Genomic DNA, 12,229 nt, shown 5'->3' with positions numbered 1-12,229 from the left:
TATGAATTACGTAAGCTCATAAATTCATAGATCACATTCTAATCTTGTAGTATTTATTTATAATTTTGAATTATAAATTACTTATAATTAGAAAATTATAGATTATTTTAAATGCTTATTATTAAACGGTGAAAATGTCTTTTGTCGTGTATATATGTAGAGCAAAGGCATTGGCGATGCTATTTATTCGAGCAATTGGACGATAGCCACAACGCGAGATCGCAAAAGTCTGTTGTTCGTAATGACCATTAGTCAAAAGGGATTAAAGCTGTCTTACTACGGAATTTTCAGTTTGGCTCTCGACACTTTCACTTGGGTAAATGGCGACGATGATTCACTTTATATGTTCTAATAGCAGTAACAAAATAATAGTCAACAATACTTACCTTTGCAGATTTTAAAAACGTCTTATTCTACTTTTAATGTCTTACAACAGACGTCGATGTGATTAGACTGAAATTATAAAAAGAATTACAGATTGTATAAAATTACGTATTTTCTTATAATCGTATATTTTAGATATGTATATATACATGAAAGCCCTTTAAAATAGAATCGTCTGTAAACTATTAATTATTTTTTAATGAACTATTTCATACAGAATAATATTCTGCTTGTTAAAATACGTAGTTAAAATACGTATGTGGTTTTTATTATCTTTTATATAACAGTAATACTAGAGCAATCAATTACTGCTCTTATAGTATATAAAAAAAAAAAGAAATCCGAGGATACGAATGACTTAAAGATGTATATTAAGAATTAATAGTGTTAAAATTTAATTTCATTTTTTAGATTTTTTTAGACTTAAAAAAAATTTTTTAATTCTTTTACAGTAAATGTCAAATTAATAGATACATCGTGTGTATTACAAAAAATTAAAATCTATGTAAAAGTAATTCTATATTTTATGGCATAAAAATATAATATCATATTATCTAAAAAATTTCAACTTTATGTTAAGTTTTAATAATTTTTTAATAATTTTTTAATTTTTTACTTATTTCACTGAAAAGAATAAGATGCACATGCACTACAATAATTAAATTCGTTAATCAATTTTAATCTATTTGCAGTTATATAATTGGGTAGTTTATGAAAAACTTTTTACTTTTTCACTTTCAGGCTGTACAGTTATCAGTTACGTAGCACTAGTCTATATCTTTCACCAGTTCATTGCTACTTTTTGTACCTATATTTTCCCGCAGATACTTAATATTGCACAACAGAAGAGTTGCTCAACAAATTCTTATTTTACGAGACACAAAGGTCTTACGTTAAAACATATTATTTAAAAATAGTTTCTTTTCTACGGTGAATAAAACATATGCAATGTTGGAAAAAGGCTCTGATAACAGACCAAGGCAATTCGATCGAATTAAAATTTAACGTGCGTTTGACAATATTGTACTGCATTACTAATGTAGCTCATATTGATGGAATGTTGTCGGAAATTTTATTACATGATATAGAGAGAAAAACGAACTCAATACAATATTAAAAAGACAAAGAAAATTTCACGACGACTGAAACGGGACAAGAATAAGATCGGCAATTACGTAAGAATAATACGTGACGATATGGACATTCTACCAGTAAACTTTAAGGCTTTGCGTTTTTGTGGCGCATAGAAAGAATGGGGAGACAATAATATGTGCGTTGGTTTTTTGCGCCTTTGTTACAGGTTTGTCATACACACAGTTGTACTAAAATATATAATAAAAATAATACGTGTGTATGTATAAAGCATTTCCTGTATCGATTTGAATTTTGTTATGCCAATAAGGCTTTTCTTCTCGTTAATTTATTCATTGATAATTTATTCATATTATTTAAAACGGTGGATATCTGTATAGGTATGCGATTTTTCTTTTGATATATGAATTTACGGTACTCGATGTGATAGAGGTAATTCGTACGCGCGATCACATTCAAGAATTGACCGAAGGACTCTTTATGGGATTAACTTTCTTAACACTGTGTGTTAAGTACGCGAATTTTTTGTTACGAGGGAACGAGCTGTCGGATTTATTGAATTGCCTACGCGTAAAAAGATGCCAGCCAAGAAATTCCATAGAAAAGCTAATAATAGAAGAGCACAGCCGCAGAGGTATTGGAATAATTATACATATGTATATAGATACATATATATGAATATTGCTTTATATAAACGTTACATATTATAAAATATAAATATATCAAAGATTATTAATAGTCAAGGCAATCAAGAATAAATAATCATCTATTTAAATGCATTATTTCTTGTTAACAGCATTGACCATTGAGTTTTTTTATACGATAAATACCTTTAAACTGATTAATTGCTTATAGTTAATGAATTAATTGCTAATAGTTAAATAATATAAATTAAATATTATAAATTAAATATAACTTTGACAACAGTAGTGAACGTAAAATTTTATTGTCAAATGTTTCTAACAGCTAAGTGGAGTACCATGTCGTTCTTGATGATATCGTACGTGACCGGGTTAGGCTTCATTATCACGCCAGCTTTAGGATTACTCAAGGGAGGCAAGCGCGTGTTACCTTTGAAGACATACATTCCATATTCCGTGTCAAATCTACTTCCATATTTAGTTACGTATCTGCAGCAATTTTTGGCGGTATTCTACGCAATAATGCTTAACGTTAATTTCGACTGTCTCGTTTATGGTTTTACAATTCAAGTCTGCGCACAAATCGATCTGATGTGCTCCCGCTTGACAGATAGTTTGAAGAATATTGGCGGTATTTCTTCCGGACGAAAGCCGGAAACAAACGCCTTGATCATGGAATGTGTCAAACATCACTTGCTTGTGAGCAATCTGGTAAAGAAAATACGAGAGTTATTCATATGGACAGTAATGATATTCTTCTTCTTCAGTCTGCTCATCGTATGTACCAGTATCTTCCTAATATCAAAGGTATCACCAAAGAGACATTTTATGTATCTTCAACGATACAACGTACATTTATTTCTTGCAGAAGAAACTACTCAGCTTTGAGTTTCTTTCAATGTTCCTATATCTGAGCGGTATACTGCTTCAACTGTTTTATTACTGTTGGTACGGAAACGAGCTTGAGTTGAAGGTAAATAAGCGTAACGTTGAAAATGATATGTGTAAAAGCCTAACATTTTTAAAGATAAAAAATAAAAAGTTTGAGAAGAGTATTATATATAGTTCAAAGAAACAGTTTGCGATATTGTTTATCCGGCTGTAGAAATAATTAATATCTCCGTAATAATTAATATCTCCGTACGAAAAAATATTATATGATTATATGATCAATTAATTGCACTTTTTTTTTTCGTAGAGTAAAAGCATTGCGACTACTGTTTATTCCTGCAACTGGACTATGGCGACACCGCAAGAACGCAGATCACTGATGCTAATTATGATAAGCAGTCAAAAAGGAATAATGTTTTCCTATCACGGAGTATTTACATTATCTCTTAATACTTTTGCTTGGGTAAGTAAAGTATGTAAGTATATTATGTGTACTGTGAGATTTGTACAATATAATAATTATTGCAAATATTACAGTATAACAATTATCTGCGCAATTATCAGATAAGACATAATTGCGCAGATTGACATGAATATAACATGAATATAAATGTCTCTTAGACATTTCGCAATGATGTAATATCTTATTTTTGTAGATTTGTAGAACTTCTTACTCAGCATACAATCTCTTGCAAGGAGCATCAAATTAATCAACTGTTGGATTATGTAGAAGTAAAAAAATATTTATTTTGTTGTGCAGTTCTTATTGTTCAAAACATAACATATGGCGTAATATTTTTTTAAAGAATTTAAGATTTCAAAGAATATATTACAATAACAAGATTTTCACGGATTTTTTATGCGATCATTGCATAAAAAAATGATGAAATAGTATAATGAAGCATGTATATATAATTTTAATAAAAATGTTATTTGGTTAAATGTAATTCCTTAAAATTGACATACATTTTTTATGTATTTTCACTAAAAATATAAAAGAATACAAGAATGTTCTAAATTAGATTTAAAAGAACGTGATTTATTATTATTATTATTATTATTATTATTATTATTATTATTATTATTATTATTATTATTATTATTATTATTATTATTATATTTTCGGATAATATGGTACCATTCTGTTATTCTTTTAAAAATATAATTTTATTTTTATTAATAACGAGAAGAGATTTTTATTTATATTAATAACGTGAGAAAGCACTTTGCTCGTCTTCTATGATTGTATTTCCGATCCGTCATCATTTAACTAAATAGTTGGACTACTTTGGTACGAAGACGTCTATTTGATTTGCCATTTGAACAGTGCTTTCCTCTTTTCTGTTGCTAGGCCAGCAAATTCATCGCCAGTTGCTTGAGACATCTGACAATCTGAATTGATCATTTCCATAAAAGCCTCGTAAAGGCCTCGTAAAAGTAGATTAATTTCTTAAGTCTCAGAGTCTAGGTTAATCATAGGAGATTACCAGTCATTACTATTAGTCATTCTAATTCGAATAAATTGGCCGCAAGATGAATCTGCATATCCTTTTGAGAATATTAAGAATCTTTATTTTAGATCGTATATGTGAGAACACAATCAATACCAGAAATTTTAAATGCTTTTTACAGTCGAAGCTGGATCTTCATTGCTTTAAATAATTCAATCTTGAATTATTAATATATATACTATATATGTACTTGCATATATACTATATTGTAATCTTTTCAAAGCGCGCCGAATGTTTTTCCGGACTATAAACGCAATTAAAATTACTCTAGTAATCACGAATTAAATTGAATCATTATCGAGAATTTAATTTGAGACAGGAGACACATATTTATCATGATATTTAAATGTGCGAACTTTCATAGAAGTGGATATTTCATTATCACGATTATTGTTTGAAATTAATTTGCTATATTAATTGGAATATTCTAAATAAATGTTTTATTTTATAGTGCTACAATTTTACAAAACTTTGTAATAAAAATTTAATTAAGGCGTTTTACATAATTTTGGATAAATAAATTGTTTTATGAATCTCTTAATTATTTTTTATTAATATATTCTAATCCAGATCTCTTAATTTTCTTTTTTCAGAGTATGCTTTATTTACGTCAGATGCATTTGATATTAAATAAGTTTTTAGATGTATTGAGTTGTCAGATGTATTTAGATTGATTTTAAATTGCCGTTGTTAGAATTATGTAAATGAAAATAGAATTTACCCACGAAATCATACATTCTCTGTTTCATCCTGAAAACATTTCCATATAATATGTAATGATATACTTGCAACAAATTGCAGCTGTTTTATACAATAACGTTTAACATTTCCTTTGACGAATTCTGTTTCGCGAATCAAGTTGTTCTAGCTGTTGCTGATTAAAAAATATTAAGTCAAAGTATATAAATGCGATTCACTTTGGACAAGTACACAAGGATATTGCAAATAATATTTATTTTAATGATTAAACATTGTAAAAGAGCAAGTTTTTGAAGTTCGTTATGACAGCTAAAAAGGAATTACTTTTATTATTGTGGAAGATTTGCGTTATCTATGAATATATGGGTGTAAAATTGATAAACAAATATATTCACACGGTTGTAAAGTTAGCTTATAAAACTGATGTCAATATTACAAAATATATCGAATTTATTGTCGTTGCAGCAATCTAAATATACATATTGATAAAAATTAAATTGAAATTCAAACTAATTAATTAAGTGATATAAAAAAAAATTATGTAAAATATTTAATATTATAATAATGTAAATATACTTTTGTTTTCTCCAAAATTTTTAAATTTTAATCAGTTTTTAAGTTCTTCTACAGCAAACTTTGATTAAAATACATCACGTATATTGTAAAAAATTAAAATGTATGTATATTTTGTATGTATATTCTATATTTTATATAAGATATAAGAGATGCAAGTAATATAACATGTAATATAGTACTTTTTGAAAAAATCCTGAAAAACTTTATATCACATTTTTATATAATTATTTTTTATGCTAAAAAAAATAAGATGCAGAGTCCTAACAGTTAAACTGGATTTTTGGTGCTTAAATTATTTTGTGATGTGTTTATATTTTCAATTCTGCAAACTGCGCGTCAAAATTAAATTTCAGTTTTCAAACTCAATCCTAATAGATGTTTTAATCAATGAGAACAGTTTGTAAAAACTTCTTACCTTCTCTACTTTCAGACTATGCAGTATGTCATTTATGTAGCGCTAGTCTATATCTCTTTCCGGTTTATTATTTTCTTTGCCTCTGTTTGCCTATAGATATTTAATATTGCATAGCAGAAGAGTTATTTAACAAATTCTTATTTTGCAAGACATGCAATAATCTTATATTAAAAGCATACTATATAAAAACGATTTATATTCTTCAATGAACGAAACATATGCGATATTGAAGAAAGGCTCCGATGAGAGAAATGACTCGATCATATTAAAATTTAACGTGCGGTTAACAACATATAACATTACTAATGTAGTTCGTAATGATGGAACGTCATCGGAAATTTTACCCGATAAAAGAAGAGAATCAAATTTATACAATATTAAAAAACGAAGAAATTTTGCGATTGAAACGGGACAAGAATAAGGTCTCGACAATTATGCGAAAATAATATGATGATATGGACATTCTACCAATAAACTTTAAAGCTCTGCGTTTTTGCGGCGTATGGAAAGAGCGCAAAGACGACAATATATGCGTCAGGTTTTTGCGCTTTTGTTACAGGTATGTCATATGAAGCATTATATTAAAATTAATATATTATATAGTGTGATATATTAATATAATTAATATATCATACAAAAATTATGTGATATACAAAACGTTTCTTGTTGGTTTATAAATTTTGCTTTTGAACTTTTCTCTTCCTTGTCAGTTCATTCATCAATTATTTAAAATTATGGATGCAGGTACGCAATTTTTCTCTTGATATATGAGTTTACGATATTCGATGTGATAGAAGTGATTCGCACGCGCGACCACGTTCAAGAGTTGACCGAAGGGCTTTTCCTGGGACTGACTTTCTTAACACTTTGCGTGAAGTACGCGAATTTTTTGCTGCGAGAGAGCGAACTATCGGATTTGTTGGATTCCCTACGTGTAAAAATGTGCCAGCCTAGGAATTCCACGGAAAAGCTGATAATAGAACAGCACAGTCGTAGAGGTATTCGAGTAATTCGTAGATACATATGTTGTATGCATATTGCTTTACGTAATTATTTTGTATCATAAAATACATATATCAAATATCATTAATGACAATTAAAAGTGATAGTAAATAATCACCTATTTAAATATTCAGTTAATTAAATGTTATGTAATTTTAACAAATATGTAAAAATGGTAAATGTGAAAAAACGTAGTAAATGTAAAATTCTGTTAAAACATTGTGTTTTAGCATTTTTACTTCTTTTTCATTTAATGTGAAATTATTAAATGTATTGGATTGTAAAAATATGCAAATAGAATTTAAATTAAAAAAAATTAAACAATTAAAATTAATTGTGAGTCAATAATGTACACGCATTCTTAATTTCTTCCTAATCGTCAGAAACAAAAGATAGAAGATTAATTGAATATTATCTTCAACTGATGTTTACTGGAAATCAAAATATTTAACAGCTAAATGGAGCAGCATACTGTTCATGATGATATCGTATATGACTGGATTTGGTTTCATGGTTACACCAGCTCTAGGATTACTCAAGGGAGGCGAGCGCGTCTTGCCGTTGAAGACATACATCCCATATTCCGTGTCAAGTCCTCTTCTATATCTAGCTACGTATTTGCAGCAATTTTTGACCCTATTCTACGGAATAATGCTTAATGTTACCTTTGACTGTCTCGTTTACGGCTTCACAATTCAAGTTTGTGCGCAGATCGAGCTGATGTGCTGCCGATTGACAGACAGTTTCAAGAACCCCAGTCGTATTTCTTCCGGACAAAATCGAGAAACAAGCGCATCGATTGTGGAATGTGTCAAACATCATTTGCTCGTGAGCAATCTCGTAAAGAAAATACGAGAATTATTCATATGGACAATAATGATATTCTTCTTCTTTAGTCTGCTCATTGTGTGTACTAGTATCTTCTTAATATCAAAGGTATTGCAAAAATCACATTTTACGTATTTTCGACAATGTAACGTACATTTACATTTTAATTCTTGCAGAAGAAATTACTCAGCTTTGAATTTTTTTCAATGTTCCTATATCTGAGCGGCATGTTGCTTCAATTATTTTATTATTGCTGGTACGGAAACGAGCTTGAATTAAAGGTATATAAGCGCGAGTATCGTTGTAAATGATATATGAAAATTTAGCCTTTTTAAAGATGCATTCACATGGACAATAGAAAGTTTGGAAAGTTTTAAATCTAATCTACAATATGCTCACCTATTACTAACTTTTTATCACTTGTTATTTATTGCCTTTTTGCTTGTTATCCTATTTTTTCTTTCACTTTCTGAAGATAAAAGTTGACCAGCTTCGAAAGAGACAAGAAATATGTAACAAGAAGTACGATTATTGATAAAATAGTTGTAAAGAAGGATAAAGTTAAAAGGTAAAAAGCAAGAAATAAAAAATAAAGAATCAGAAACGTGCAAAAAGAGTTGGATGTTCGCGTGCAAAAACAATTTTGCCACTTCAGAAGTAGGAGAAGCTCGGGCAAAATGAACGCCTTGGTTAAAGCAAATACTTTTTATTCTCGCTTATCTATCTGAGATTGTTAGCAATTGAAGGAATGATCGACCAGCGACGCCATGAAAATAACGAAACGATATATGATTGCGTTCGTTTGTATTTAATGGACATATAGAAAATTGAGTGTTTTCTTGCGATTTTTCCTTAGCTTAATTATTATCTATAATTGTTCCCTAATCAGTGTGAACGATTTTTTATTTTTTAGAATTCTGTGTCTTTAAACGTGTATTCGAGGTTAAAATTTTTTACTTGGTGTTTCAACTTATTCTAATCTTTCCAAATTCAGGTAGGTCCTCCCTTGAGCAAAATAGGTGGGGGGCAAAGCGGATGATCTATCTTCTTTTCTCGATATATAATTACAATGAAAATACTGGGAATACGGAGGGACAAACAATCTTTCGAGTGTACGAGTGCACGTGTTTGTTTACATTTCATTTTTGTTTATTTTTTGTGACAATGTAGTATAATGATTTGTTTATAATTGATTCAGTGCAGTCATTGCATCAAATGGATTCATGAAGGCACTACATATAGAGAATTTGGTAGCTACTTTTATAACGATTGCCAAGACTGATCCTAATTTTTTAAATTCCTAATCCTAATCCTAATTTTTTGCATTTGTATTGCTCGAATGATCCATTCGCTTTGCCCAGGGAGGTCGGGTAAAGTGGATGATTTCTCTTTCTTTATATTTTAACTACATATTTTAACGACATATTAATGTTCAAGAATTTTAATTTTTTTTTAATTTTATTTCAAAGTTAAGTCCTTTAAGAGATTTATGAGAATAAAAATGGTTTCTGATCTCAATTTTAATATATCATTTTTTTTCTTAACCTTAAGTTAACCCAGTGTCCGCGCTTCCCGGGCTTCCCTATACATATTTGTATCTATAGATCAACTGAAACAAGAACGAAGACAATAAAAAATTGTAGATATGTGTCAATAGAAGTACAGGAAGATAATTTTTATAAAGACGCATCCAAGCAGAACAGTAAATCACGATAATGTCAAAATGACATTTCGAAAATGATTCGAAAATGATTGAAAAACTTTTAATGATCATTTTGGAATCATTTTGACATCATTTTGATATCATAATGACTTATTATTCTGCTTGGGCAGCTAATATTCAGGAAGCAATTTCACATTTGTACTATATTCAAATATAATTCATTAAATCTTAAAGCTTCAGCTATCTCTACGGATTTGCTCAATGTGTTATGCACGTGTTAATGTTCGCTAAACATGCCTCTGCGAAAAGTATATTATAAATAAAATTATGATTCAATTTCTTGGTGAAAATTTTTCTCATAATTTTTATATGAATTGGAACATTTTTCAGAAATACTCAGAAATGTTCAGAAAGTTTATATCTCTTCTCTCAGAATTTTTCATTCTCTCAGAACAAGTGAATTCTGAAATATTCTGAAATTTCTCATCCCATAATTTTTAAAAAGTATTTTAAATATTTTACATTTTTTAGATTTTGTAACATTTCATCAGAAATTATACTTATAAAAAAAATCTTAAAAATCTTACGATATTTCATAATTAACATACATGAAAATTCTGAGAAAAGATGTAGATTTTCTAAGAAATGTTCCAATTTGTATAAAAAATGTGAGAAAGTTATAAAATTATAGAGAAATTCTGAAAAATTATATAGAAATTCTAAAAAATTATATGAAAAATTCTAAGAAAAATTTTCACCAGAATAAAGAAACAGTTTACGATTTTTCGAACATTATCTCATAAAGAATAGAGTTAATATCTCCACATGAACAAATATAAGATCAATTGGCTAATGCTTTGAGAATTTGCTTTGCAGAGTAAAGACATTGCGACAGCTGTTTATTCCTGCGACTGGACAATTGTAACACCGCGAGAACGCAGATCGCTGATGCTGATTATAATAAGCAGTCAAAAAGGAATAATGTTCTCTTATCATGGGATATTTGCGTTATCTCTTAATACTTTTACTTGGGTAAGTAAATGAAACATATATTTTATGTATATTATGGATGTATATTATGTGTTCTACTTGATGCTCGCAACGCTGGAATTACTTCATTCATGTTGTTTATCAAATAAGAAAATAATTCTCGCGCCAAGTTGTGAACGCCAAGTATTATACACTAAGTGTATTGAGATTTATGAGATACAAAAATGATTGCGACAATTATTTTTGTTTTCAATTAAGATAGAAGCCAATTCCATAAATTACATAAATATAAACATAAATATAAATAAATATCTTTTAAATGTTTCACAGTGATGCAATATCTTATTTCCGTAGATTTGCAGGACTTCTTACTCGGCTTACAATCTCCTACAGCAAGGATCAAACTGATCAATTATCTCGTTAAATATGTAATGAAAAAATAATATTTATTTTGCTCTGCATTTTTTATATTTTCTTATACAAAACATAACGGTGCGATATTTTTTCCATTTACTATTATCTAATAATAATACTTTTTTCACAATAAATATAATCTATTTAAGCACATTATAAACATTTCCATGCAATGCATCGTTAAGATACATTGTTAAAAAATATGATAAGGTATATAATAATTCATACATAAATTTCATATATAAAATTCTTAGATGATAATTCTAGATAACAATTCCATAATGTTAATACACAATTTTAGTATTCCATTTAAAATATTGTTTCTAAATATTCTGATATATTGCACCTGTTGTTTTGTTAAAAATGTTCTTTTATTTTTGTTTATACATCAACATAAAAAAAAAGTTTTCGTATCTGTTGCTTTGATTCGTCGTCATCAGGCTGATTTTGCTAATTCAAATATGTAGGCGTCCCACTTCACTTGCCATTGGCTCAACGCTTCCTTTTTCTCTTCATTGTTCATGCTGCTATAGATCAACGAATTCATTGCCAATTGCTTGAGACTTCTGAGATCTGAATTAGCACTCATAATACCCATAAAGGCTTCGTAAAAATCGTAGGTCAATCCCTTGGCACCCCAGAAGCCGGGATCATCGTTGGAGACTACCACTGGCGATCCTTTTGCGAACAAACTAGCCGCAGGGTGATTCCGCATGTCCTCAACAAGACCAAGAACCTGGTTTGAGATAGGACAGACTTCTACCGCTATATTTGATTGCTGCGCGAACTTCCATAGGAGCGGGTGCTTTGTTAATGCGTATCTACATAGAGAAATATTGTCGATGTTTAAAACCAATTTGCTATATTAATTAGGCTGGAATATTTTAAATAAATGTTTGATATATCATAATTCATTTTACATTTTATTACAATTATGTATATAAAAATTTATATATATATATAGGGTATTTCAGAAATAATTGGTCAAACTTTAAGAGTATATTCCACTCATTTTTCACTCATAAGAGTGAAAAAAAGTCATATAAACATGAGTTCGGAAAGGCTTCCTTTCCAAGTTATTTTTTTATCTTATACTTATATTTTATTTTATACTTATATCTAT

At 28.9% G+C, this 12,229-nt stretch overlaps 4 protein-coding genes across 4 annotated transcripts in view; 3 read left to right on the top strand and 1 right to left on the bottom strand.

Moving 5' to 3' along the window:
• The window catches only part of LOC108690731 (odorant receptor 46a-like), a gene marked incomplete at its 5' end in the record, with an annotated part of 1,984 nt that extends 1,536 nt beyond the window's left edge, over positions 1-448 (top strand). Inside the window, 2 exons of the mRNA XM_018198169.1 lie at positions 161-316; positions 395-448. Coding sequence (XP_018053658.1) covers positions 161-316; positions 395-448 — 210 coding nt within the window. The remainder of the gene's footprint in view (positions 1-160; positions 317-394) is intronic.
• Positions 449-2,054: 1,606 nt separating this feature from the next.
• LOC108690734 (odorant receptor 82a-like) lies at positions 2,055-3,718 on the top strand. Its single transcript, XM_018198171.1, has 5 exons — positions 2,055-2,143; positions 2,435-2,828; positions 2,986-3,090; positions 3,316-3,471; positions 3,665-3,718. The coding sequence occupies exons 1-5, from the start codon at positions 2,055-2,057 to the stop codon at positions 3,716-3,718; spliced, it is 798 nt and encodes a 265-aa protein (XP_018053660.1).
• Positions 3,719-6,664: 2,946 nt separating this feature from the next.
• On the top strand, positions 6,665-11,100 carry LOC108690670 (odorant receptor 82a-like). Its single transcript, XM_018198074.1, has 6 exons — positions 6,665-6,768; positions 6,954-7,207; positions 7,666-8,051; positions 8,216-8,320; positions 10,579-10,734; positions 11,047-11,100. The coding sequence occupies exons 1-6, from the start codon at positions 6,665-6,667 to the stop codon at positions 11,098-11,100; spliced, it is 1,059 nt and encodes a 352-aa protein (XP_018053563.1).
• Positions 11,101-11,454: 354 nt separating this feature from the next.
• Positions 11,455-12,229, bottom strand: part of LOC108690696 (adenosine deaminase CECR1-like) — a 3,373-nt gene continuing 2,598 nt past the window's right edge. The window contains exon 4 of the mRNA XM_018198115.1: positions 11,455-11,927. Coding sequence (XP_018053604.1) covers positions 11,543-11,927 — 385 coding nt within the window. The 3' untranslated portion in view covers positions 11,455-11,542. The remainder of the gene's footprint in view (positions 11,928-12,229) is intronic.

Source organism: Atta colombica, unplaced genomic scaffold (genome assembly GCF_001594045.1).
Source record: "Atta colombica isolate Treedump-2 unplaced genomic scaffold, Acol1.0 scaffold35, whole genome shotgun sequence".
Lineage (NCBI taxonomy): Eukaryota > Metazoa > Arthropoda > Insecta > Hymenoptera > Formicidae > Atta > Atta colombica.
This window is presented reverse-complemented; position numbering and strand designations above follow the sequence as displayed.